General features: G+C 44.5%; 1 protein-coding gene across 2 annotated transcripts in view; it reads right to left on the bottom strand.

The window, feature by feature from the left end:
- The window catches only part of CHCHD3 (coiled-coil-helix-coiled-coil-helix domain containing 3), a 127,360-nt gene that overhangs the window by 31,901 nt on the left and 68,677 nt on the right, over positions 1–26,782 (bottom strand). For both annotated transcript variants that reach the window (XM_069034234.1, XM_069034244.1), the window contains exon 5: positions 20,716–20,799. In XM_069034234.1, the coding sequence (XP_068890335.1) occupies positions 20,716–20,799 (84 nt within the window). The remainder of the gene's footprint in view (positions 1–20,715; positions 20,800–26,782) is intronic.

Raw genomic sequence — 26,782 nt, 5'->3', positions numbered from 1 at the left:
GCTGCAGACAGACCACGACTTATTTTGGCATTGAATTCTTGCTTTTAAGCCCCCTGGCTCTTAAAGCCCTGAAGAAATTCATTATGAGAGTAACACTCATGCAATCTATTTAATTTTTTAAATTAAATTTAATAGTTACGTAGTTAAGAGTTGATTTGACAAAGAAAAAAAAGACATTTGACTTGCATACAACAGAGACAAATCTGCCCTTTTGCTTCAAGTTAGTGCTGTGAAAGACAAAAATGAGCCCAGCTTGACTCCAGCTCAGCTCAGCACCTGCTCCACCCACCAAAGGAACGAAGGGCTTGGGCTGTTTGGCACCTTTGAGAATCAGGGGAGAATTTTTAATTTAAAGACTTCTCCTTCCTTCTCATCCTCCCCCACGGAAAGACTCAAAGCATCGGCAGGCAAAGATTATCCTGTTCCCTGAATGGCAAATTGGGAAGTTTTCTGTGCCTCTTTTAAATCCATTTCTGCTGCAGTTAAGCTTCTTTTCTCCCTTAATTGTACTTGTGGCCATTTCATCTCAGTATCTCTAACAAAGCCATTTGTGGGTAATAGGAAGCATTTTGTTTTAATCATCCTGTTGACACAGAGCCTGAGATCTGAATGGCCTCAAAAGAGGAGATTTCCACAGCCACAGTGAAGTTGTTTCACTTATTTAGTCCAAATTCAAGGCTGACCAGGCTGCTCCAAGCCCCAGTGTCCAGCCTGGCCTTGGACACTTCCAGGGAGATCCAGGGGCAGCCACAGCTGCTCTGGGAATTCCAGCCCAGCCCCTGCCCACCCTCCCAGCCAGCAATTCCCAATTCCCAATCTCCCATCCAGCCCTGCCCTCTGGCACTGGGAAGCCATTCCCTGGCTCCTGGCCCTCCAGCCCTTGGCCCCAGTCCCTCTGCAGCTCTCCTGGAGCCCCTTTAGGCCCTGCAAGGGGCTCTCAGCTCTCCCTGGATCCTTCCCTTCTCCAGGGGAACATTCCCAGCTCTCCCAGCCTGGCTCCAGAGGGGCTCCAGCCCTGGAGCAGCTCCGGGGCCTCCTCTGGACTACAGAGGAAAAGGCAAGATTAGAAGAAATAAACTTAAAAACATCCAGTCATGCTTCATCTTTGAAAGCACCACCAAGTGAACAAGGCCAGGAGGAATTAGGGGAGAAGAACAAAAAGAGAATAAAACCATCAACTGTTCTGTGCCTACACCCCAGTTCCAAGTCACATTAAATTACAGCTTTATAAATATGACCATTCCGATGGCATTTGCATTCGAATTTAATGCCTCTGTTTGTCTCTGAATTGATTTTAACAAGCTGTGGAAAAGCAAGCATTTAACATCAGACAGCTTCCCAAGTAAGGCTGCATCTTCATTCTGCCTCCCAGTGATCTATGGATGAGGGAATCTCTTCTGAACTGTCAGCAGATCAGGCCTGTGCTTGAATTTTTAGATAAGTTATTTTTTATACAAGTTCTGACTGCTTTCATTTGATCCAGCTGCTCTACTGAGTCCATTGCTGCAGTTTTTATTCCAGAAATGAAACTAAGGATGTCCAAATCCACACTCAGGGATTCTACATAACACTTAAGACTTCTACTCTTGTTTTTAAATCCTATTATGAGCTCCTTCGTAATGAGAGGGCTCACTGCCCTCACTGGGGCTGTCATTAGGACTCACTGATGGATGAGAAAGTTCTCTGGACCTGTCACAGGGCTGAAAATCAGGTTTTTATGAAATCTATCCAAATGGAGCATCTTTCCTTATAAAAATGGTTGCTGCCCAAAGCAAACCAGTTTTCCAATCCTGAACTACAGCATAAAAGGTGCCTTCGGAGAAGGACCTAAGAAATCCCTTCCACCACAATTTAGGACAACTCAGGGACTAAAGATGAACGGACAGAGCAGGGGATGAGCTTTTGGAGCAGAGGAGAAATTTTTTTATGTGCAGTAACAGGAGAAGTAGCTGCAAGGCAGGGAGAAGGAATTCAAACTGAAAGAGAAGCCCCACAGAAAAAAAATGCAGCAAAGGAAGCAACCTGGGATGCTGGACTAAACCTGCAGAGGACACACAGATAAGGGAGTTAAGGCTAAGGCAAAATCATCAGGATTTTGGTGGTGCTTGCCTAGAGCTCCCTATTTCAAATTCAAGTGCAATTCCCTCTCTTCTGCTTTTATAAAACCTCATCTGTCCCTTGTGGCCTGGAAGAAGCTGCATCAGGACCAGGCTGTCCCTCTGACAGAAGAGATGCCTGAACTGTTATGGACTGGAAGGAGGATTTGGGACACCCAAAACCACCCAGTACCTGCTCCTACAGAGAGATAAAACCCCAAAGGTATCCAAATGTGTTGCAAATGCCACAAACCCACCCAAAAAAACCCCCTGGAAGGTGTCCCTGCCCATGGCAGGTTGGAATGAGATGGTATTTAAGGTCCCAAACCAATCTGTGATTCCACAAAACAAAGGAGCAACACGTGCTGTGCCTGGCAAACGCCCTGCAGGAAGAAAATTCACTTCCCATCAGTGATTGCTTGATTCCATGATGGGTGTTTGTCAAAGATATTCAGTGTGCAGCATTCGGGGTAAAATACTTAACTCAGTTATCAGCAGAAAATGGGGGGAAACAGAGTGATTTTTGACCTTTTCTTCTGAATTTCCAACTCTGTTTTTCAGGCACCACTAACTAATGCCTTTAACTGCAACTATTAATGGCTCTGAAGTTTCTCCCCAGCCATGCCTCACTTCACTTTTCTGCCCTGCTAGAACATCGATCTCTAATTTGTTAACACTCAGAGCTGCCAAAGAAAATGAAAACCTTTGTGAAAAGGACAAATCTATTCAAAGTTCTTACAGCTATTCAGCCAAGCAGCTAATCTGCATGTAATTGTAGTCCTGGTGTTAATACAAATGTGCTCAGGCTTAGAGACGCACCTGAAAATGCACAACTGTATTTATGGCCCCTCCTGATGACAAGAAGCCTCATTCAAATCATTCCCATTTACAGTTTTCCTTCTCAGCTCAGCCCTAAGTTTTTTTTTAAAAAGCCACTATTCCGTGTTTTAAATGATATTCTCCCTCAGGAACCAATGGGGTTATTTCTCCACGACCTAAAGCAGGCTTTGCCCCCCAAAAGGAACATGGTACATCTTTGAGGCACACAGGAATGGGAATTGCTGCTGCCAGGGGTGATGCCCAAGAAATGTAAGTTGGGAAATCCCTTCTGTTGGTGGCATCGGGTACAGACGGCAGCACAGGAATAAGGATTTTAAATTCCTGTCGTTGGTTGCTTTTATGGAATTCATTCTTAAATACTGGTCCAATGGGCCACTTATGCAAAGCAAAAACCACACCACAGGGAGCTACATCAGCTCACAGGCAAACCATGATCAGCACGAATCCTAAAATCCTGGAATGGTTTGGGATTGAAGGGACCTTCAAGATTTTCCAGTTCCAACCCCGTGCTGTGGGCAGGGACACCTCCCACTAGCCCAGGGTCCTATCCAGGAATGGCTGTGACTTCCAGGGATATTCCAGGGTTTTATTCCAAGGTCCAGAGCTGTCCATCCTGCACATTTCATTTCAAAATACAGCAGCACAAAGTCAGCTCAGCCTAAATCTCCTACTCCCTTCCTGCACAGCTCAGCTCATCCTGCATGAACGACTCCCACAAAATCCTGAGGTGTTGGCAACTCAAGGCAAGACAATCTGAGGTCACTCATGGAGCTGTTTTGGCAAAACTTTAGCAGAGACAGCACCAAGTCCAGGGAAGTTCTTCCACGGTCTACAGCAGCCATGATTTTAAGAAGAAGTCTCAAAGTCTGAGAAAATCTGGGAAAATCCCTTTAACCACCACTTGTTTCCAACTCATTTTGACCAGAGGCAGAGATCCCATTAAAGTGGTCAAACAAGTACCTCCCTCCACAGACAGCAAAGGGACAGGGATCCTAAGAGGTTGTGGGGTCTGCAGCCTCGGAGGTCCCCAACAATCCCACAAAGCCCTCACCCATCTGCTCAGCGTCGCTGCTGACGCTGCTCTGAGCAGGTGCCTGGACCTCCCAAGGCCCCTTGCAGTCGGAGCAACTCCATAAATATGGAAATTTGGATCTGCTATCAGGGTGAAAATCTCTTTTGCCTTGTAGATGTGCAATCTGCTCTGCAGCTGGAGGTGAAATTCATCTTGTGGCAGCAGCCCAACAGAAAGAATCACAGATTAGCTCTGTCTTCTTTCAAATCAATGGAAAATAGCTGGGTTTAGCTCTGTTTATTAGATCTCCCCTATCACTGCTGCCTGAGATTGGCTGCCTTGGGCCAGAATGAGTGCAAGATTACCATTTTTTAAAAAGCACAAATAACACTCACATGCCAGCCCAAGAGAGACCATGAATAAAGTTCCTGAAAGAAATTCTAAAATATTCTGTCTCTTTCAATCCAACAGCCCTGGCAACAGTGTCGTGGCACAGGCTTGTGCTGCTGTCTCTCTCTCAATGCTTTAAAAAGTTTTGTCTGGTTTTTCCAGCTGATATTTGTGGGAACTTCCCTCAGGAAGCAGTTTGATCAATCCTACCAAATCCTCATTTTGTGGAATTATGAGCTGCAGTATCCCAATAGGATGAGTTCAATATCCAAAACCACTTTAATATTTGCATTTGGTCCGAGCAACAGACTTCTCTGAATGTTGCTGCCACAAATACTCTGAATTTTGGTGTCACCGTCAGGTGGTATTTTGACGGTTGGGATTAGCAGGAGAGCAAAGAGGGGGTAAATACGGGCAGCAGATTTTTTACTGTGCCAAGTTCATGATCCAGGTGAAAACAGCCACAAGAAAAGGCAGAAAATCTGATACCAACCAACTGACAGCTGATGCTGCTACAACAAAAGCCAAAATGTAAAAATCTATGTATCAATAACAGGTTTTGGTGATGGTGAAGCAACTGAAGAACTTCAAGGATGGCCTCTGGCAGCTGCTTTGAACACCAGGTGAGAGCAATGAGGAGGTATCAGCACTGGTACAACAAAAACCACTGAGAATATAAAAAATCCCTGGTGAAAACAATGTAGGTATTTGTTTGGATGACTGATAAGCACCTGAATCCAAGAAAATCACATTTTACACTCATATTAGGTGGAGAACTCTGCTCATACTTAGTGAAGCAAGAAAGGAAACGAGCTCTGAGCATGTTTAAATCAAAGTAATGGGAGAATTTTTCAGTGCTCTTCCAAGAGTGGATCCCAGCAGACCCACTGTGCTCAGAAGCTGCCTCGTGAAGGAAAAGCAGCCACAACTCAGACAGGTGGGCTCTCCCTAAAAACCTGCTCAGATAAATTCCAGGACCTAGGAAAACGAAAGCATGGCACAGTGGAATTATTAGCACCAAACACATTGATCTGGAAGTTTAAAAAGTCACTGCACTGCTCTTAATAAGGCAAAACCCACAGAATTCCTATGGCTGGATGACACACAAGGCCAAGTAATTCAAACACAGACTCCTACAAGCATTCTGAATTTGTAACTATGTTCTGTGACCTCTGAAGATGATTCCCACTATTTCCTGGGCTCCTTTTTCCTGCATTCCTCATGGGGTCTGTTTATTCTCACTGCCCATTTCCAGCTCCCTCCCTCAGTGCATTGTTGAAGCCAGAGCTGTTATTCTGCACTTCAGCCATCCCGCAGGTATTTGGGGGATGTTCCCTCCTACAGATGGATTGTTTTCCACTGGAGCCCTTATTTTTCCTTCCCATTCCAAGTGATCCCTTGTGCTGCACACCTCCATTTCTCCAGGCAGCCACAGACAGACATTCCATCTTTTCCCTCACTGGCCTGAACAGACTTTCAGTTGGTTTTGTGAATGCATTTTGTGTCACCTACATTGTCCCCCTACCACGGCCATTTATTTTGGTAAAATCTCTGAACTCAACATTTCCCTGCATAGGGTTAGAAAGGGTCTGCCAACCCCTGTATCCATCGTGGAATTTGTTTTCGTGGATGGGATTCACCCCTGGAAGTGTCCCAGGCCAGGCTGGACGGGGCTTGGAGCAACCTGGGATAGTGGGAGGTGTCCCTGCCCATGGCAGGGGTAGGACTGGATGGGCACACACAACCACAGTCATTTATAATTCTCCTTCATTCCTCACAGCAACAGGTCCAGCTGGATAAATTCCATCTCTGTATCAATTACCCAGCTGTCTGAGAATACATGGAAATACCTGTAAGTTTGGATTTTTGTATTTTACTTTATAAAGTATGGGAGCATTGAGGATGAACTTGATATAATCAATATTTTTTCTCCTCTTTCTCCCTCCAAAGAACCAAAGTGACTCTAAAAAGCTCCCACACCTTTGATCTGGGCAGCTACAGGAAAAACATCCCTTTTGTTACTATGAAATCTGGAATTACCTCATAGTAACAACGCTCTCAGGCACAGGGTGGGTTTTTTGGGCTTGTCTTGTGCAGGGCCAGGAATGCCTGCCAGCAGGAGTTTTATTTATGCCACCTGCACACCCTGAAATTTTCCAGTTATTCTGTCTTCAAATTCTTAAAGCCTGGGCAAAACACTTCCAGGAAACTCAGTCACATAAAAAGAGGTTAGTGTGTCTGAAAACTTTTAATTGCATCAGCTAGTCAAGTAAAAAAGACATCAAATGTCCCCTCAAACACTGTTCTTGTGTTCTTGTGTTCACCAAATCCTTGTTCTGTCAACGACTGGTAAAAAGTCCCACTTCGAAAACATCCCACACACTGCATGGTACAAACACACAGAGCATTTTACACTTGATTTTTCCAATAGAAAAACACAGGTCTCGTAAGGATTTTTCAGTTTTTCATTAAGTTCTTTCCATTTTACAAGTACCTGAAATAATCTCTTGTCAGTTCAAGGCAACGATTCAAAGAAAAAAATTCATTGATGTTTTCTGAATTTAAAAGGGTCATTTTCTGCTTTTTAAAAAGCCTTTAAAAAACCCCAATTTCTGCAGATTTTCTAACAAAAGGAAGCCCAACCTCTACTATTATCCAGTAACTCATTTCACCTATACACAGCATTATTTTGTTTTGCTCAGTTGAGATCCCACTGAAAAACTCCTGCCTGCTCAGTCACAAGAGATTCTCAAATCATCAGCATTCTGCACGTTATTTTAAACATATAATTAAAGAAAGTTTCCAAAAAATTAAGTGACAGTAGCAGCAGAAACTCTTCAGAAGGAAGGAGGCTCACAAAAGCTGTTTGAAAGGTGCAATGAATACAGTCTGGGCTGGATTTGTTCCACGGGGCGTGTTTGGCTGGCAAGGAATTATTGGGAAGAGTTAAATAAAAAAATATTGCACCTATTCAGTGGAATTAGAGGGACAAGAGAGAAAAGATATCAGTGGTTTTTCATATAAACACAGCAAATTGAACAGCTCCAGCTACAGGGAACTGCACTGAGTAAGGACAGACAAGAGCTCTGAGCTCTGGCACACAGGGAATGGCATTCCCTGGAAAACAGCTCTGATTTCCCACTGGGGCTCTTCTCTTATTCCAAAACATCTCTGATTTTCTTCTTAAAGAATCACAGAATAGTTTGGGTTGGAAAAGACATTAAAGCTCATCTCATTCGACCCCTGCCATGGGCAGGGACACCTCCCACTGTCCCAGGCTGCTCCAAGCCCCAATGTCCAGCCTGGCCTTGGGCACTGCCAGGGATCCAGGGGCAGCCACAGCTGCTCTGGGAATTCCATTCCAGCCCCTGCCCACCCTCCCAGCCAGCAATTCCCAATTCCCAATCTCCCATCCAGCCCTGCCCTCTGGCACTGGGAAGCCATTCCCTGGCTCCTGGCCCTCCAGCCCTTGGCCCCAGTCCCTCTGCAGCTCTCCTGGAGCCCCTTTAGGCCCTGCAAGGGGCTCTCAGCTCTCCCTGGAGCTTCTCCTCTCCAGGTGAGCACCCCCAGCTCTCCCAGCCTGGCTCCAGAGCAGAGGGGCTCCAGCCCTGGAGCAGCTCCGGGGCCTCTCTGGACTCTCTCCAGCAGCTCCAGGTCCTGCTGCTGTGTCCCCAGGGCTGGGGCAGCTCTGCAGGTGGGGTCTCACCTGAGGGGCACAGGGGCAGAACTCCCTCCCCTCTTACTCTTTACAGAACAATCCAGAGCTTCCAAAAAGCATTTTTTGGTGTGTTGTGCTCCCATCCAGCGTCACCTGCTGAATGCAAAGCTCTCGAAACTGAAAGCCAGCAGGAGATGGGAATGAGAAAAGGAGGGAAAATCTCCATATTAGTGTTGTAATCCCAAAAAGCCACACACACATCCAGCCCCTAACACTGCTGCAAATCCCACCAAGTAGGGTTTGCTGAAAACTGACGCATGAGATATTTCAGTACCACCTACAACAGTCCCTAATATTCAGTTTTGTAACCTGCATTCTGCTGTTTCACTGCACGGCAAATCCACGTGAAATGGGAGCTGTCCGATACGAAAAACAACAATTTCCCATCTTAAAAGTTGGAATCTGATCCAAAAAGGGAAGTAGGATGCAAACATGTTAGACAAGGAGTGCCAGAAATGAGTAAATAGTCATTCAAAATGAATGCTCTCACACGTTGCTGAATAAAAATGGTGGAAGGAAATGACTGCACATTTTAACCCATGTCTCAGGATAATGAATTGTGTGCTGCCTCCTTCTAGAGAATTTATCAGGGAATTCACTCAATATCTGGATGATTCCACTGCTTTTCTCCTGCCTGGAGAAAGTGAGGCAGTGAAAAAACGCTGAATTTCCCAAGAGATGAAACAGAAGTAGTTCCAGTGAGGCCCTGGAATGGAATTCCCAGAGCAGCTGTGGCTGCCCCTGGATCCCTGGAAGTGTCCAAGGCCAGGCTGGACATTGGGGCTGGGAGCAGCCTGGGATGGTGGGAGGTGTCCCTGCCCCTGGGATTGGAACTGGATGGGCTTTAAGGTCTTTTCCAACCCAAACCATTCTGATTCCATGATTCTCTGAACTCCTGAAATCCACAAGAAGCTTGGCATGAACAGACATCGGAGCTGGCATGGAACAGAAATTATCTGCAGTGCTTTTAAAAACACATATGGCATCAAAAAACACCAGAAAATATTCTGTATTATTGTCTCAGCCTATGGGAAACAGGGAATATCTTCTTTGGGCTTTAAGTTGAATTTATCAATTTATAAAGAGAATATTTATTGCAGGAAAAAAATCTGTGAACTGGATTAAAGTGGCACCGGATATAAAAAACAGTCTTACCTTATTAAGGTAAGACATTTAAACAATTCTAATTCTCTTCTGAGAATCAGGTAAATGTTTGAACTCCTCTGCTGTGGTTCATTTGGATTTGTTTCCTAATTAGCACAGATCTGCTTTGGTGTTTCCCTGAGCATAAATTTCCTGAGTGATTATGGCCTGCAAAGGGTTAAATTCCCTGACATGCAGGGAAAAAATAAAGATTTCTAAAGTGGCAGGAGAGTATCTCCTGGTTTCAAACACATGATTTTCCTCCCCTGTTTCAAAGGGAACGGCCTTTTGAGGCACAGCAATATGCATGTGAATAGATCTGCATTGAAAAGTCCCAGCTCTCAGGTAGGAAAATGCTTTTTGCTTCCAAAGGAGTGAGGTGGGGGAACTTTCATTTCTCCCCGACACGCTGAAGGGGCTCAACACACCACCAGCAGCAGCATTTCTACCCCCAGTCCCACCTCTGAGGGTTCATCCACTTCTGCTGTGTCAAAATCCTAATTAAAACCAAGAGCAACAACGAGCTCAGCCCAGCAGAGCTGGGTCTAGTTCATACCAAGCTGGTGGCAGACACAGAACCCACAAACAGGGTGGAAAACAGTTAGACCACATAAAAAAGAGAAGAAATGTCCACCCTGGAAGGATTAGTGTGAAAATGACACGTTATTGTTCTAGGAGGATCTCACAAATACAGAAACTCGATGCCACCTCTTCTCTCCTGATTCACGGGGGGTCAGGGATTTTAAAGGAAACTTGCAGTGCCCAAGACCAATTGGTTTTGCTCTTTAAAGCAAAAATTTGGCTGCAAAGAAGTTGTCACCAGGCTCTTCACAAAGTCCACTACTCTGATTTTCTCTCACCTCTCCTATTTTCTCACATTTTCTTCCTACAACTCTCTCTGGTCATCTTCAATTAGAGTTCCTTCTCCCAGTTTGAAACTTACTGGTTTAGTTTCGGGGGAGTTTCACAGAGCACAGAAAAATACAGAATTTTGCCTTTCTGTACTGAATTCTAAACGCAGAAGAAAAATCTTTACTTAAATTTTCATTCCTGTGGCAAAGCCTGGCCAAAGCTGGACCTGTGCCACAAGTAATGTCAGAAAAAGCTGGTACAGCTCTCTTCTCTCTGCAGTGGGGTCACATCCCAGGATTTCGGTCCAGCTCCCACTGTGACCGGACTCTCCCTGATTTTAAGGATGTTGCCACTGGACACAGCTGCTCCTGGGCAGGGCTTGACCTCCCGCACATGAAAAGCACAATAAAATGAGGTGAAGAAATGCTACACCCAGAGCAGGGCGTGGTGCAGAGCCCACATTTCCTCAGGCTTTGCGGGAGCTGTTTTGCTTTACACAAAAGCTTTCCCCAAACCCAGCATCCTCTGTGCTTACACTACAGAAACAACAATTAAATCCACTGTCTTTTTGTTTCCTGTAACACAAAGGTGAACCAGCAAAACTCATACGGAAAAAGCCGGGTCTAAATCACAGCTTATTGCTCATAAACCTGAATCAACTTCCCAAAAATCCATCGCTGCCAGATGTCAGTGGTCCATCTCCGGCTGCAGAGATCCTTCTCTCCCACTGAAGGCCAAGTTATTAATAAATTGTTTTTCAACTTCGGTTGGATTGATCATTTATTTTCAAAATTCCTTTTCCCATCATTTATTCATTACACGCCTCCTCCTGATGTAAGAGGACATTTATTGCCTTCTGCATTTATTGTGCTGGCAAACAGAGCCATTCAGCAGCACTTCCTGGGGATTCTCTAATTTATCTATCAGTTATGGCACTGGACTATTTTTAGGGGCAGGAAGAATTAAAATATCACTCAGAGTGACAGCAGTGAAAATGAAGGCAGCGAGTCCTCGGGAAGATTATTCCTGTGATTCCATGATTGCAGCCACTGGGTTTACAGGATCATTTACCAAAAAAAAAAAAAAAAAAAAGGCATCATTTCTCATAAACATCGCTGCTTTCTAATGAGAATAATTACTCGTTAATGCTGAGGCAAAGAGGGTCTGTTTTCCTCTAATCATAAAATCATTTAGGTTGGAAAAGCCCTGAGATCATCGAGTCTAACCATTCCCCAGCACTGCCAGGGCCACCACTGCCCCATGTCCCCAAGAGCCACATCCACAGGGATTTGAAACCCCTCCAGGAATGGGGAACTCCACCATTACCAGGCTGGACAGCCCTTTTGGGGAAGGACTTTTCCCGATATCCACCCTGCCCCTCCCCTGGCCCAGCCTGAGGCCGTTCCCTCTCTCCTGTCCCTGTTCCCTGGGAGCAGAGCCCGACCCCCCCGGCTGCCCCCTCCTGTCAGGGACTTGTGCAGAGCCACAAGGTCCCCCCTGAGCCTCCTTTGCTCCAGCCTGAGCCCCTTTCCCGGCTCCCTCAGCCGCTCCTGGAGCTCCAGACCCTTCCCAGCTCCATTCCCTTCCCTGCACACGCTCCAGCCCCTCCACGTCCTCCTCCTGAGGGGCCCAGGGCTGCCCCAGGATTTGAGGTCCCTCAGCAGGGCAAGCACAGGGGAATGGTCACTTCAATTTAGAGTTGTAATAATTTCTGATCCTGTTACCTCAACAAAGAAATCCTGCAAAGCACCTCCCTGAAGGTTCCTTTAATACAGAGTTAACTTAGCTCAGTATTTGTTCCCAAACTTCAGCCTGTGCTGGGGAGATGGTGGGAGGAGGGAACAGACCCGGGTGAAGCGAAAGCTGCTTATTCATTAACTCCCCATATGTTGAAACATTTTGCCATATCCTATGCAAAGCGATAAACACAGCTTTGAGCATTCAAATGACAAATTCCTTCAGTTTGTTCCTTTTTGCCTATTTAAAACATTTTCCTCTCGTGACAGTTTTTTCTTTTGCTCTGTAAGATGGGGAAGTGGAAAAGCGCAGGTAAAGCAACACCCAAAAAACCCCATGGTCACCAAGGGGGGCTGAGGCAATGCTGGAATGTTGGATTCAAAAAGTGAGTGGTGCTGGATAAACTTGGCCTCACTGGGATTCCACCATCCCAGGCTGCTCCAAGCCCCAATGTCCAACCTGGCCTTGGGCACTGCCAGGGATCCAGGGGCAGCCCCAGCTGCTCTGGGAATTCCATCCCAGCCCCTGCCCACCCTCCCAGCCAGCAATTCCCAGTTCCCAATCTCCCATCCAGCCCTGCCCTCTGGCACTGGGAAGCCATTCCCTGGCTCCTGGCCCTCCAGCCCTTGGCCCCAGTCCCTCTGCAGCTCTCCTGGAGCCCCTTTAGGCCCTGCAAGGGGCTCGCAGCTCTCCCTGGAGCTTCTCCTCTCCAGGCTGGGCATTCCCAGATGGTTTGGAGCACCCTGGGATAGTGGAAGGTGTCCCTGCCTGTGGCAGGAGGTGGAGCTGGATGAGCTTTAAGGTCCCTTCCAACCCAAATTATTCTGTGATTCTATAAACACATCCAAGCTCCAGGGCTCTGAATTGTCAGTTTCCATCCAGATACCATCACATCACCCCTCAGACTCGTGCTAATTCTTCCAAAACAAAAACATGGTATTAAGTCATCTTTTTCCCCAAACTAAAACTACAAAAAAAATCAGAAGTCTTCCTAAACCCTTGTTTGCTGAAGAAATAAAAAAGACTGCAACAACCTGTATGAAATTGTGGTTACACATTAAAAGTTATCAGGTGTTTTAGTGCACAGTAGGAAGAAATCCTGGAATATTGGTTATCAAGGGTTTTTTTGTTCTCTATAAAGACACACATACATAATGGAAAAATAATCTATAAACAAACATTTAGAGAAACATCAATACCTGCTATTCAGCGTGGAACAACTCCTCATTTTGTTATTAAGCAGCATTTCAGCCTTGCTATTGATTGGCTATGTGATAGTGAAAAATGAGACTGAACCAGGTATTTTTCATGGCAAACATGAAACTCTGCGTTTTTGGTGCGCTTTGGGGAAAAACACATGGCTGAGGTGTGTGTTTAATAATAAACATCCTAGCTACTTAGTCAGAAATGGTAAATAAAAGATTATGAGGAGGAAAAAAAATGAAATCAAGGCTGAGACCCAATTGTTCAGAACAATGATTGTGGCTGAGCAAGATACGGAGGCAGAGCATTAAATCCAACACTCCAGCCCAGGCTGTCAATCAGGTGGAGGTTTCAGATATTGTAATTGGTAGCAAGTTTCCTAATCTCAACCTGCCAGGCAAGAAGCAATTCAACAAAAGCTCTGTCCCCCAAACAGAATGAAATCTGAAAAGAGAAGTTTTCTAATATTGGCAAGATCACAGGGTGTGTTGACAGCTTTATTATGCTAAACTGACAAAAACATTACACTCTGGTCAGTGCTAAAAAGGGTGGTTTTTCAGGAGCAATGTGGAAATACAAAGCACTGGGAAAGTCTGATGAACTCCTACTTTTATCTCCCTGGTGCAGCACATGAGCTGAGACATTGAAAAGTCTCTTGGCCCAAGTACAAAATGAGAAATTAATATATCTTGATTTTCTCCTCAGCTCTCCCACTGCAGCGATTTGGGAGAGCTGCAAGAAGTCACTGTGGCAGCTGAATACCCATTTAAAAAGGAAAAGGCCCCACTAACTTCACAGAAATAACACAATTCATTAACAATGAGATGATATGACAGTCTGTGGAATTCATCAGATGGAAGCTGTAATATATTTTATTGCTTCTATTGGAAAAGGGTTTGGAAATAGAGTTAAAGTATTGACTCTGTGTGTGTGTGTGCATATATACATTTATTTATTTGATACAGAAATAGAGCCAGCCAAACAGAAACAGGACACAAACACTGAGAGTATCTCAAAAATAGGAGCAGAGTGGGAATGATGGAATTATTTTCTTTCAAACCACAGATATTTAGGGAATACTGGACTAATTCCATGCCTCCATGGGAACAAGGACACCAGGTTTGTTGAGCTGTCCCTCCCTCTCCCCTAAGTGCTCATCAGCCAAAATAATTTCCTCCTTTGCTGGATCCAGCCTCAAGTCTCCAAACATGCACCTACATCCCTGCAAGTTGGCTTAGGAATGTGTGAAGGAATGCACACAAATGTGGGGAGAGTAAACATGTTTGCTCTGGCAAATACAGACTCCTAAACACGAGAGGTGAGAGCAGAATCATCCTCTGCTTGTGGAATTCTTGCTGCTACAGCCACGTGAGATGATGAAGAGTAAACAGACTGATAACTGAACACAAACAGAAACCAAAAAAAGCCTTTAAATTGCTAAATTACCTCGTAGGGAATGAAAATGTTTGTGGTTATTATCCTGCTTTGTACCTGTCCTCCCTCTGTTATCTACATCTTGCAAACTCCAGTTTAGGAAGAGCCCAGCAAACAGCTTCTGCTTATTGAGTTGTTGAGATCTGAAAAGGTAAACAAGGTTCTGAAGCATCTGAACAAATGTGGGGCTGGCATTGTTGGCACCTGAGCACTTTTGTCTCCACAAAAAAAAGCCAATTCCTGGCTGGGAAGCTGCAGATCAGCTCCTCAGCTCAGCACTGGGGCTATCACTGCAGAGCATGTCAGGCCATCCTAAGCCCTGAATAGAAAAAGGAAGAGATCATTAAGTTATAATTTCCCCACACAATTGGTATAAGCATTTCCTACCAACAGGATTAGGATGAATACAAGATCCCAGAATAAAGCTGCTCAGCAGTGAGGATGGCAGTTTAGTGTCTAGTAAATTTGATTTCTCTGAAAATCCTGACACATCATAATAGCAAAATCCTATTTACTGTAGCAAGCAGGATGGATAATACCATTTAACACCTGGTATAGAATGTGCCATCAGCTCAGAGCTTTGTGCTCTGTGTGCTCATCTTACCTTAAGGTTAATGCTCCTTGACAGCCTCCATGGAAAGCAGAATCCCCAAATTAAGTGCCAAGCTTGGGATTTGCAAATCCTTCCTCAACGTTTAAGTCAGGGAAAAAAACGGATGCAGAGAAGTGGATCAACATTTCCTGAACTTAATGTCTGTATTCCCAGGCTGGGATCTGGCACTGAGCCCTGTGTGGAGCAGGAATGTCCCTACACCAAGGCCACCACAGCTCCAAGGCCATGTGGGGACTGTGGAATGGGCAAAGAACTGTCAGGGAGGTGACTTGTAGGCTTGTTAAATCTGTAGTGAATCCAACATAATACTGAAACCTCCAAATTCCTACAGAATGGCAGAACCATGGAATTGTTTAGGTTGGAAAAGCCCTTTGAGATCATCAAGGCCACCAGCGAGCCATGTCCCCAAGTGCCACATCTTCAAGTTGTTTAAATGCCTCCAGGGATGGGGACTCCACCTCTGCTAGGGCTTGACAGCCCTTTCCATAATGAAATTTTCCCAATATCCAAACCTCCCCTGGCCCAGCCTGAGGCCGTTCCCTCTCTCCTGTCCCTGTTCCCTGGGAGCAGAGCCCGACCCCCCCGGCTGCCCCCTCCTGTCAGGGACTTGTGCAGAGCCACAAGGTCCCCCCGGAGCCTCCTTTGCTCCAGGCTGAGCCCCTTTCCCAGCTCCCTCAGATTTGTGCTCCAGGATAATCCCATTACCTCACCCCACAACCACATTCATATACAAACTGCTCAACACTAAAGTATTTCTAGGAAACTCAGGAGCACAGGAACTTGGCTCCAGTGGAAAGTATTAAGATTAATATGGGGATCCATATCTTGCTCATTCACACTGATAAACTAAGTAGTTGTGTCATACAGCAGGGTATTAAAATTAATTTCCTTCTGCTCCCATGACTTGGGGCAGGATTCTCCTAATGATGCATATTAGCATTAGGAAGCAGTGCAACATGAAAATAGCTGGGTTTGCTGGAGGAAATTGGAACTGGGGAGTCCCATCAGTCTCAGAGACAGAGCAGGAGCACACGCAGTTCACTGAGTGTCTGTGTGATGCCAGAAATACAGCGAGAAGCAAGAGAGGGTCATGTTTCCTTCATAAAAAATGTTGTAAAGCAAAAGCAACAGGGGTGAGGGAAAACTGGGATGTCACCTGCTCCGCATGAAAATTGTGTGCAAGTGTTGATGGGGACTGGGACCTGCACAGCAAAGGGACACCAGAGATGCAGAGATGGTTATGAATAAAGGCTACAGACACTGAGGCACTGAAACCAGTCAAAAATACTGCACCTCTCCACTGGAATTAGAGGGAGAAGACAGTGAAGATATCAACAGTTTTTCCTATAAACACCAGAAATGGAACAGCTTCAATTACAGGGAACTGCACCAAGTAAGGACAGACAGAGCATGTGCCACACAGGGAATGGCATTCCTTGAGAAAGGGCTTGGATTTCACACTGGGGCTCTTCTCTTACTCCGCAACAACTTTGATTTTCTCCTTAGAGAGTCACAGAATGGTCTGGGTTAGAAAAGACCTTCAGGATCACCCAGTTCCACCCCCTGCCATGGGCAGGGACACCTCCCACTGTCCCAGGCTGCTCCAAGCCCCAATGTCCAGCCTGGCCTTGGGCACTGCCAGGGATCCAGGGGCAGCCCCAGCTGCTCTGGGAATTCCAGCCCAGCCCCTGCCCACCCTCCCAGCCAGCAATTCCCAATTCCCAATCTCCCATCCAGCCCTGCCCTCTGGCACTGGGAAGCCATTCCCTGGCTCCTGGCCCTCCAGCCCTTGGCCCCAGTCCCTCTGCAGCTCTCCTGGAGCCCCTTTAGGCCCTGCAAGGGGCTCTCAGCTCTCCCTGGAGCTTCTCCTTTCCAGGTGAACATTCCCAGCTCTCCCAGGCTGGTACAGAGCAGAGGGGCTCCAGCCCTGGGAGCAGCTCCATGGATTCCTCTGGACTCTCTTCAGCAGCTCCAGGTCCTCCTGATGTTGTTCCCAGGGCTGGATCCAGCTCTGCAGGTGGGGTCTCACCTGAGAGGGGCACAGGGTCAGAATCCCCCTTCCCCTCCTGCCCACAGGGGGTTCTGGCTCTCAGTGCCCATGGCCAGGGCAGGTCCAGCTCTCACCCACCAACTCCCCCAAGTCCTTCTCCCAGGGCTGCCCTCCATCCATTCTCCCCCCAGCCTGGATTTGTGCTCGGATTGCCCTGACCCTTGTGCAGGACCTTTCATTTGCAAAGTAAATAATTAACACAGTGTAGGGCACACACAGCTCAGTGACTCCAGCACTGCTTCATCTCTGGGTTTTGCTGTAGTCAAGAACCACCTTCAGCCTGTAGGTGGATGATGAAAAACAGTGACAAATCTCCCTCCAAGCTTCACGTGTGAACACTTAAATCACAGCTGCACATCCCAGTCAGACCCAGAGCACGGGAAGGTTGTTCTTTAACTCCTTTGTTAAACTCTCTGCTATTGCTCTGCTGCTGTGGAGCATGTAATAACTAATAGCTTATGTGCTATCTTTGACCTAGAAACACTGGCAGCTGTTAGGGGAATTGCTGGGTTTTGGGGAAGTATCAAAAGGTTTTTAGCACATAAACCAAATTTATGAGCAGTTATTCCCCTGGAGAATAGAATTGTTTATGTTTTACTATCGCAGCTGTCACTAGTGCACAGTTATTTTGTCCTGTATTAATACCCTGTAAAGGTTGAGCATCTTTCCTCAGTCACTGAAATATTTTCAATTGACAGACTTCATCTGGCACTGAATATGGATAATTTTCTCCATAAGGAGCACGCTGTGCTGACACTAATCTGTTCTGTTGTCATCTCCCTTTATTATCAACGTCTGCATTGTTTTTTCGGCAGCATTGAAGAACACAAATACGAAGCTTCTAATTGAAAAGGCTAAGTAATCAAAAAGCCAATTAATCATCGAGATGAGTTCTGACACTCCATGATGCAACAGCCAGAAATACCACATAGGCACAACTGAAGTGTTTTTAAAGTGTGCTTATTTGATGTGGGAATGATCTGAGATTGTAATTAGCATTCTTTGTCACAGGTGACAGACTCAGATTGAACATTTCTTCATCCTGACATTAATTCTCCGAGCTCCTCTTGCTCCCACCCCACCTCCTGTTCCGAACTTCCCTCTGCTGAGCAGCCCATGCTCTGTCTCTGTGCACCTTCCACTGAAATCAGGACAAGTTTAAGAACAACCAACCAGCCTCTTTTCATGCTCTGTCATTTCCAGACTTTCTTTTTTTCTTTTTTTTAAAGCTCTATTTCCATCCCAATTTTCAAAATTCCCAGCACAGAAGCTCACAGGTGACCCCAGTGAGGGTTGCAGGGCCTGGCCTTGGGGAAGGTGGGATTGCAGGAGCTGTGACTCCTCTGCTTGTCCAGGCTTTCACTCTGCTACCTCCACCTCTCTGAAGAAATTCCAAGTCAGATTTGGAACGCAGAGCTCACTCCTCTCAGAGCTGGAACAGCACTTTTTTGTGTAGGAGAGAGATGAAAATGTACCTTGATGACAAACTGGGTGACAGCCTGGAAAAGCAGAGAGGCTTTGCCTCACAAATAAAGAGTCAGAATGAAAAGACAAGGCTTGGTATCACAGAAACTCCACTCTGAAGACAGAGCAAACAACACCCACGGAATAAAACAAGGAATTCAGAATCACTTTGCTGTAATCCTCGAGATTTCCAAGCCAAGCAGAGAAACCAAGAGATGGCAGAACTTTCCTATTTCACATCCCCTGGGGGTGACAGTCTGGCAGAGCTCAAATAAAGTTGTTTAAAGTTCATTATCTCCCTTGCACACCACAAGGATTGATTTATACACACGATTCCACATTGGAAGTCTTCACTTAACAGGAGCAAGTGAAGCCAATTCATCAGTGACCCATTCGAATGTGAAAATAAGAAAAACATCTAAAAAGATGTAAAAGGTAAAAAAAAGGTGAAAGAAAAAGCTGTCCAAGATCCATGGTTTATCAGACATCCTGTGCCATGAATTATTCCACACTAAGACCACAGCTACAATCACCCCAAAAGAAGCCAGGCTGGATAAGATCCCACTGAAGCTTTTTCCTCCAACACCAGCCGGTTACTGGAGAAAAAGGAAAGTATTGTGTGGATTTTTTTTTTGGTGAAGGATCTTAATTTTGAGCTGTTTAAACTGATGCCATGATGATTTTTTGCCTTTTCTTTTATACCTCTTTTATATACCTTTTTACAGCTTTTGTATTCTTAGTGTTTTTTAGCCTACATTCTGAGACTTATTTTGTTAAGTAGGAGACTGAACATCTTAGAAACCCCAGAGCCCAAGGTGCTCTCCAGAACACATTCTGTAAACTAAGACAGAACCATTCAGGGGAAGGTTCCTTGGGGAGGAGGGGGCTCATTCAAACCTCTAATTGGGGAGTTTTTGGTAGATATGCTAATTAGTAAAACCTATAATGTTATACCAGATCTATCAGGGGTGTGCATTGTGGTGTGCATTTCAGTGCATTCCACCTGGACATGTGCACCTAAGGATCCTTAAAATAAATCCCAAGGTAAAATCCCTTTTTTCCTTCTAACCGTGTGTGACTCTTGATTTTAAGACCAGGAAAAGGCATCAAAACAATGAACCAATTTAGAATCATTAAACGAATTTCCCCTCATCCTTTCAAACTCTGTTTCATTGCCAAGAACATGGGACTTCATTAACGTCATCTTCAAAAAGGGAGGACAAAACACCGAGATGGTATCGGATATCCTCTCAATTTAAAATATTCATTAAGACCAATTATACATGCTGATAATTCATGCAACATGTTCTACCTCCTAATCCATAAAAACAAGGGGTTTTCTTCTAGCCTGCGAAGCTGCATAAATGAGTATGTACCTTGTTAATAATTTTCACAACCAACTAACACAAAAACCTCCAAATTAATCACCAATATTTAAGCTCAGGAAGAAAGGAGAGGGGTAAAGGAGGCAAATGTATTCAGGCTGGAGGTTACAACCAACCTGGGAGGCAGAAAACGATGCCAGCAGTAATTATTTGAAATTAACATCCTATGAAATAATACCCTATAAAGGACAGGAATGTTAACAGCAATATGTTAAGCCACTGTAAGCAAGTCCCACAGCTTCCCAAGCTGCTCTCTACAGTTTAATTTCAAGTCTGTGATGAGATAAAGACACAGCAGTGCTTCTTAAACACGGTATAAACTCGGAATTAAAATTAAACTCTCCATGTACTGATGGAGGAATCACTAATTCCACCCACTGAAAGCAGAAATTCACTATGTCTCTTCACACATCACTTTTTTTGTTGTTATTTTAATTGAAATTATTTTACTTGGTGACATTTATTCACTTCCACTGGCTCTTCATCAACGTTGGTAAAAAATTACCTCATTACTTCATTTTTCTGTCTGTAATTACTGTGACAGATGAAATCCTACAGCGAATGCGAGAACTTTGTTAGTAAAGAAAACAATATTCTCACCACCAAACCTTCCACCTTGTCAATATTAAGCCAGAAAGAGGAGCAGCAATTCAAAAATAACCCCTCTGGCCTGAATTTTCATCTTTTTTCTCCTTTAAAAAGTCATCTTGGAAATATAACCAGGAGCAGAAATGAGCAGAAAACTCTTCATGAAAAGGGAAAAAAAAAAATGTTTTACCCTCTCTTCCAGCCGAGCCAGCTGCTCTTTGTAGTAGGCATCGTGTTTCTTCAGCTCCCTGTCCTTCTCTTCCAGCTGCCTGGCCTAAAAAACAGAAACAGGATAATAAAAATGTTGGATCATGGATACTGTCCACAGTCCTGGGCTTTTTCCTCCTCTCCTCAAGAGTTTTGCCCGAGTTTGTCCAAATGGATTTGGAAATGGCACCAAAATGGACCAGGCTGGGATGTATTTTTATTTTTTAATTTGAATTAATTTGGAAAATCACTTCCAAACTTAGGAAAACCTAATTCTGAACAGATGGAAACTTGGGAAGAACAAAATCCTTTTATATATTTGCTAAAAAGTGCACCTAAAACTCTGCTGGTCTTTAACCAGAAATCACTCCTCTGGAAACTCCCAGATTGGTTGAAGTACCCACTAAGCTGAAAAACTTGACCACAGGATCACTCCCATGTCCAATGATCTAAAATAATACAGAATAATTTAAAATATTTATCTTTTCAATCCCAGCATGACTAGAGTGTTCATTTAAGAGACACTGCTCCCAGCAAATTGATGTTTTTGGCTTTTCATCTGCAGTATTTCCCAATTTCCAGGATTAAGGGGACTCATTAAAAATTAGAAAATCCATTTAAAAAGCACACATGCACAGAGGAATTTATTAAAAATATATAAAGCTGTAAGTCCTGCAGTATAAATACCAGACAAGAGATTTTTAACAAGCTGTGAAGGGTTTAACACCTAAATTATCAATGCAAATACTTTCCAGGTTCATCATTTTTTAATAAAATATCTTTAGTGACTAATAATTATCTAATAGAGGTCATTATAACAATTACACCACATACTGTACAGACACAAGACTTGATTCCCTTTGTCAAGATTAATTTTTGGGGTGTTTTTTAGCAAACACCCAAGGAATACAGTAAAAAGTTTGGATTCTCCCATGTTTCCTTTTTCAACTACTTACCTTTGTTTCTATGTCCTGAAGCATGTAAAAGATGTTAAAATTCAAATTAAATTTATTATATAATGGTGAATAGAAAGAATGCAAAATAAAAAACCCCACATGCACATCAGGTGTGTTTAGAAAAATGCAGAAAACTACTTGGAAAGTGTTGGGGTTTTTCATACAACGTCACCAGAAATACCCCAGAAAGCCATATTTGGATGAACCAAACCCTGTCCTCTGCCAGCCACTCCATCAAAATTCCATGGAGCCCATGCCATGTCCACCAGCATTCAAATCAGCCTGGACTCACTAATTACAGCTTTTCCAGAGCTCATTCCATGAAATATTCCACAGCCAAATTCCCATGTTTTGTATTGATCACGGTTTGCTTCTTTTTATAGCTAATTCCTGATGACCTCCCAGACCTGGTGGGTACAGAGCAGCTTCAAATTCACTGCAGGTTCTGTGTGCCCCAAAACCATCCTCTCCCAAATGTGGATTCTTGGAATGGTTTGGGTTGGAAGGGATCTGAAAAATCATCTCATTCCACCCCTGCCATGGGCAGGGACAGCTTCCACTATCCCAGGCTGCTCCAAGCCCCAGTGACCAACCTGGTCTTGGACACTTCCAGGGATCCAGGGGCAGCCACAGCTGCTCTGGGCACCCTGTGCCACACCACCTCATACTCCAGATCTAATATTCCATATCTGATATTCCGTATCTGATATTCCAGATCTGATATTCCAGATCTGCAAGGCACCTTCATGAGTACCCAAAGCAATTATTTCATGTCTAACCATCCCATGATCCCCAAAAGACAGAAGATCCCCAGAACATTCCTTCTGTGCAAATGGATTCAACAGGCCAGTGACAAAGAAAACACTAAATCAGTATTCCATAAAGCTCAGGAGAACTCAGTTTAGTTCTTACAATCCAGCTGTGTTTCCCATGAATCTGTCCATGACCTGGAACTAAAACTGACTTTGGAAAGGCAATGGGATGGAATCAAACCCAGGGAAGAACCTCCTGACTGAATTCACTCGCCCCATTTCTGACGATTCATGAGGGCAGAGCTTTTCAGAGTGTAAAACTCAACAGGTCAAGGGCACAGCAAGGACAGAAGAGACAAAACCTGTCCTTATCCTCCAGGATTTAAGCTGAGCCTAAATCCTTTTCCTCTGTCTTGCTCTGACCAGGGAATGCAGTAACATTTGTTCCAAGGTTATCCATCTGAAAGGAACATTTTGCCCTGGAAAGTTTGATTTAACCTGGGAATTTTTTAGTTTTTTGGGTTGATTTTTGGGTTTGGTTCCCTGTCCCCCTCAAAATAATTAATCAAACCAGCTGGGTTTTACTGCTCTCAGTGACTCTCTGCTCAATGCCCTGATCCAGCACTGATAAAGGAGAAATATTGTATTATAAAAATACTAAATAATATGGTTATCCAAATGTTTGCTTCCCTGTATTGTGGAAGTAACTGGAAAACTTGGTTGGCAAGTAAGAAACTCAGCAAGAAAGAGTTTCTTCCACCCCTGACACTTGTACAGTAATGCAGACACAGCAAAGTGCAAATGAATAAATAATAAATAAAATTATTCATTTATACAGGAGACTATAAATATGCCAATAGAGGAGAACTGAGTGCCAAAATAAAAGGTGATATTATATTTATGGGGCTGCAGCAACGAGATCCCTGTGAATGTCAATGAGCTGCAAAAAAATAATTAAGAATAGCCATGTTTTCAATTAGCTGAATGCTGCACTTGAGGTGTACATGAGAACCTGGAACAGGTTTGTTGCTTCTTCACGAAGAAACTCTGATAAGCAAAACCTTTGCTTGGGTGTTTTTTAAACAACAGCTTCAAAAGGCCACCTTTGGTTCCCAAAACCCCCCAAATTTAATACCCAACAGAGAGCACGAATATTAAAATACAGGTTCTTCACAATCACAAGGAAGTTGAACCAAGATTTAAAGACCAGCCTGGGTTTTATTTTCAAAAGTAGCACCTGGATTTGGCACCACACTGGTAGGAGTTGCCATCATGGGAGAAATGGAGATCTTCCCTACAAAGAAATTCCAGGAATCACCTCGTACCTGGCTGCATCTTTGACAAAGCCAAGCCCTGCTCACACTGAACACAAGGAAAACACATTTATTTTTGTCCTCTGTGAGGCAGAACGGAGCAAACAAGCAGCTGGCTGAAAAGTCATGTTTAATAATTGAATTTTAAAAGTAAAGAAAGGAATCTGGTCAGCTGGATGCAACAAGATTCCAGGTGTGTGTGGTCATAAATTGTTGGTACTTAAGGAGCTGACGAAAAAGAAAAATCATTATCAGGTGGTTTAATGTAGGTTTTTAGGTAGATTTCAGACTCAGCTCCTGAAGCCTTTGGCAGTCCCAGGTTTAGAGCTGCCCCTCAGCGCTGACTCCAAGCTCCAAATTCATTAACATCCCAAAAATTTACAGTGGAACTGCTGAGATGGCTCCAGTTTGCGTTTTTCTGGGAAAAGAATGATCTGCTTCAAAATAAGAGGCCAGTTTGAATTTATAAATTAACATCAGCCAGTTGAAAGTCCTCTGAAGGTCTTGCTTCAGGGTCATCTCACCAAACATCAGGGGATGGGGTAGGTGGACACCAAGGCACTGGTGACCTCCCAAGGCACATCCAAGGATTCCAGACTTGGCATTGAGGGTTGGGGTCTGGAAGAGCTGCTGTCACATCAGGTTTATGAGTGAAGGAGATTTTCCAAATGAAATCCTGATCACAGCAATGAGGGAAAGCTCACATGGAGTATCTGCAGGCCTTGGGGCGAGCCTGAAGGAAAAATTCATGGATTAAAGGGCAAAAGAAAGTGGTGGCAGCTCCACGAGCTCCACCATCCCACAGGAGATCTGCTGGCAGCTCAGGATGAGTGGGATGCACCAGCCCAAGAGAGATCTCAAAACATGATCTTCCTCTACCACATTGCTGGAGGTTTTCCGTGTCTTTTCCAACCTGAGGTTTGCTGGATGAGCACATCCACGGGTTAGGGCTGGGTGTGAATCCCACAGCTCACTGACATCAGTATCACTCGGGTCCAGGCTGTGAGTGCCACGTAAAACAATTATTCAGCATTTCATAAAATCAAGGTTTGGGCTGGAAGAGTCCTTAAGGATCATCTCCCAAAGCCCTGCACAAGCAGAGACATCTTCAACTCCACCAGGCTGCTCAGAGCCCTGCCCAGCCTGACCTTGGATGTTTCCAGGGATCTGACATCCACTGAATTCCTCTCCCCCTCACCCAGGTATAGTCCTGTGCATCCACGTTTGCACGTTGATAAAATCAGATAAAGCTTCATTATTTGCATCAATTATTACAATCAGCAAAACTACTCTCTTCTTCCACTGCATGGAGTGTCCCAAGAAAAATAATTCCCAATTTCCACATTTAATGGATGTTGAACTGCCACAGTTTTAATTTGTAACCTTCTATTTCAGCATATAAATACCCCCATCATTCTGAAGAGGCAACACCAGTAACTTACGGATATTCTTGGGAACATATGCTGCTCCCTTCCCCCTCAAAGAACTCCTTTTTAAATCATCACTATGCACAAAATCATCCCGAAGCACAAAAAAAATCATGTGGACACATCACTTGAAAAGAGGGATGTTCATTTCCACTTATAAAGGTGGAGAATTGTTAGGAATTCGAAACAGCAGCACCAATAATGCATCATAAAACGGAGTCTTTGACAAGTGTAATTAAAACAAGCTTTTGTAATTACCACTAAATGTGCTACAGTACATTTTCTAAAAATAATGAAGTCCTAAAAGAGTGAGTCGAGCAGATAAAAAAGATCACATTGAGAGGAGGAGGCTAATGGAGAAAATTAAAAAAATTGAATTTATGAACAAGTAAGGATCTAGAACAGAACATGTGACAAGAAGCTTCATTTACTGAATCTCGTTATGGACCACAGGAGAAAAAAACAAATGTACAAATGCCAAGCAAAAGAATTACAGATTCCAATCCTAATGTGAGTCACGGGAATATGCACAGGAAAATCCACAGGAACGCTGCTCTCCTTCAAGGCAGAAATTCATTGATGCTGTTGCCCCAGTAAGAAGCTGAATAAAAATGCCATTATTATACCAGAACAAAAAGCTGAACAAGGAAAATGCCAGAATGACTGAGGTTGGAAAAGCCCCCCAAGATCACCAAGGCCAAGCTGTGCCCAATCCCCACCTTGTCCCCAGCCCAGAGCACTGAGTGCCACCTCCAGGAACTCCTTGGACACCTCCAGGAACAGGGACTCCAAACCTCCCTGGGCAGCCCCTCCAGAAGGTGGGACAGCCAGAGAAGGAGGTGGATGATTGAGGGAGAGCAGACACACCCAGAGAGATCCCAGAGGTTTCTGCTCAAACAGGGGCAGTGTAGAAGCCACAGCTGGCACCCCAAGGCCGTATCCAGCTGGGTTTGAAACCTTCCCAGCATGGAGACAGAAAAGCTCTGCTGAGCCTTCTCCATCTGCCAGGTCCCCCAGACTCCATGCAGGGAGAGGGATCCCGGAGGAGAAGCAGCAGGAGGGAAGTTCTGAGTCACCACTCACCCAAGAGGACCCTGGGTTCCTTCCAGCCTGATTTATTTTACAATCTTATCCCAAAATGAGGGGCAGAAAAATCACATATTTGTACCAAGTCACCAGAAATAAGAAATTACAGAATCCCAGACTGGTTTGGGTTGGAAGGGACCTTCAAGACCATCTCATTCCAACCCCTGCCATGGGTGGGGACACCTTCCACCAGCCCAGGCTGCTCCCAGCCCTGTCCAGCCTGGCCTTGGACACTATCAGCATTAAAGAAAAGCCACCACTTCTCACCAAACTCTGAATGAACCATCTGGTTTGCTCAGCTTAAAAACAACAGACTCTGAAGACTTTATTCCCTTGAAAATAAAAATTGAAATACACTCATGACTACTCAATTCATTAGCAACAGGCAGAAAAGCCTTGTGTTCCTATCCAACCGTGGTTCAAGGGAAAAAGAGATGCTAAACAAATCTGAATTACATCTCTGCATGTCACTGGGAATGAAAGAAAGGCATGACTTATTCCTGAAACTCTACCCAT

This window comes from Aphelocoma coerulescens, chromosome 1A (assembly GCF_041296385.1).
Source record: "Aphelocoma coerulescens isolate FSJ_1873_10779 chromosome 1A, UR_Acoe_1.0, whole genome shotgun sequence".
In the NCBI taxonomy this organism is placed as follows: Eukaryota; Metazoa; Chordata; class Aves; order Passeriformes; family Corvidae; genus Aphelocoma; species Aphelocoma coerulescens.
The sequence above is the reverse complement of the archived record's forward strand: the minus strand, read 5'-3'. Positions and strand labels throughout refer to the sequence as shown.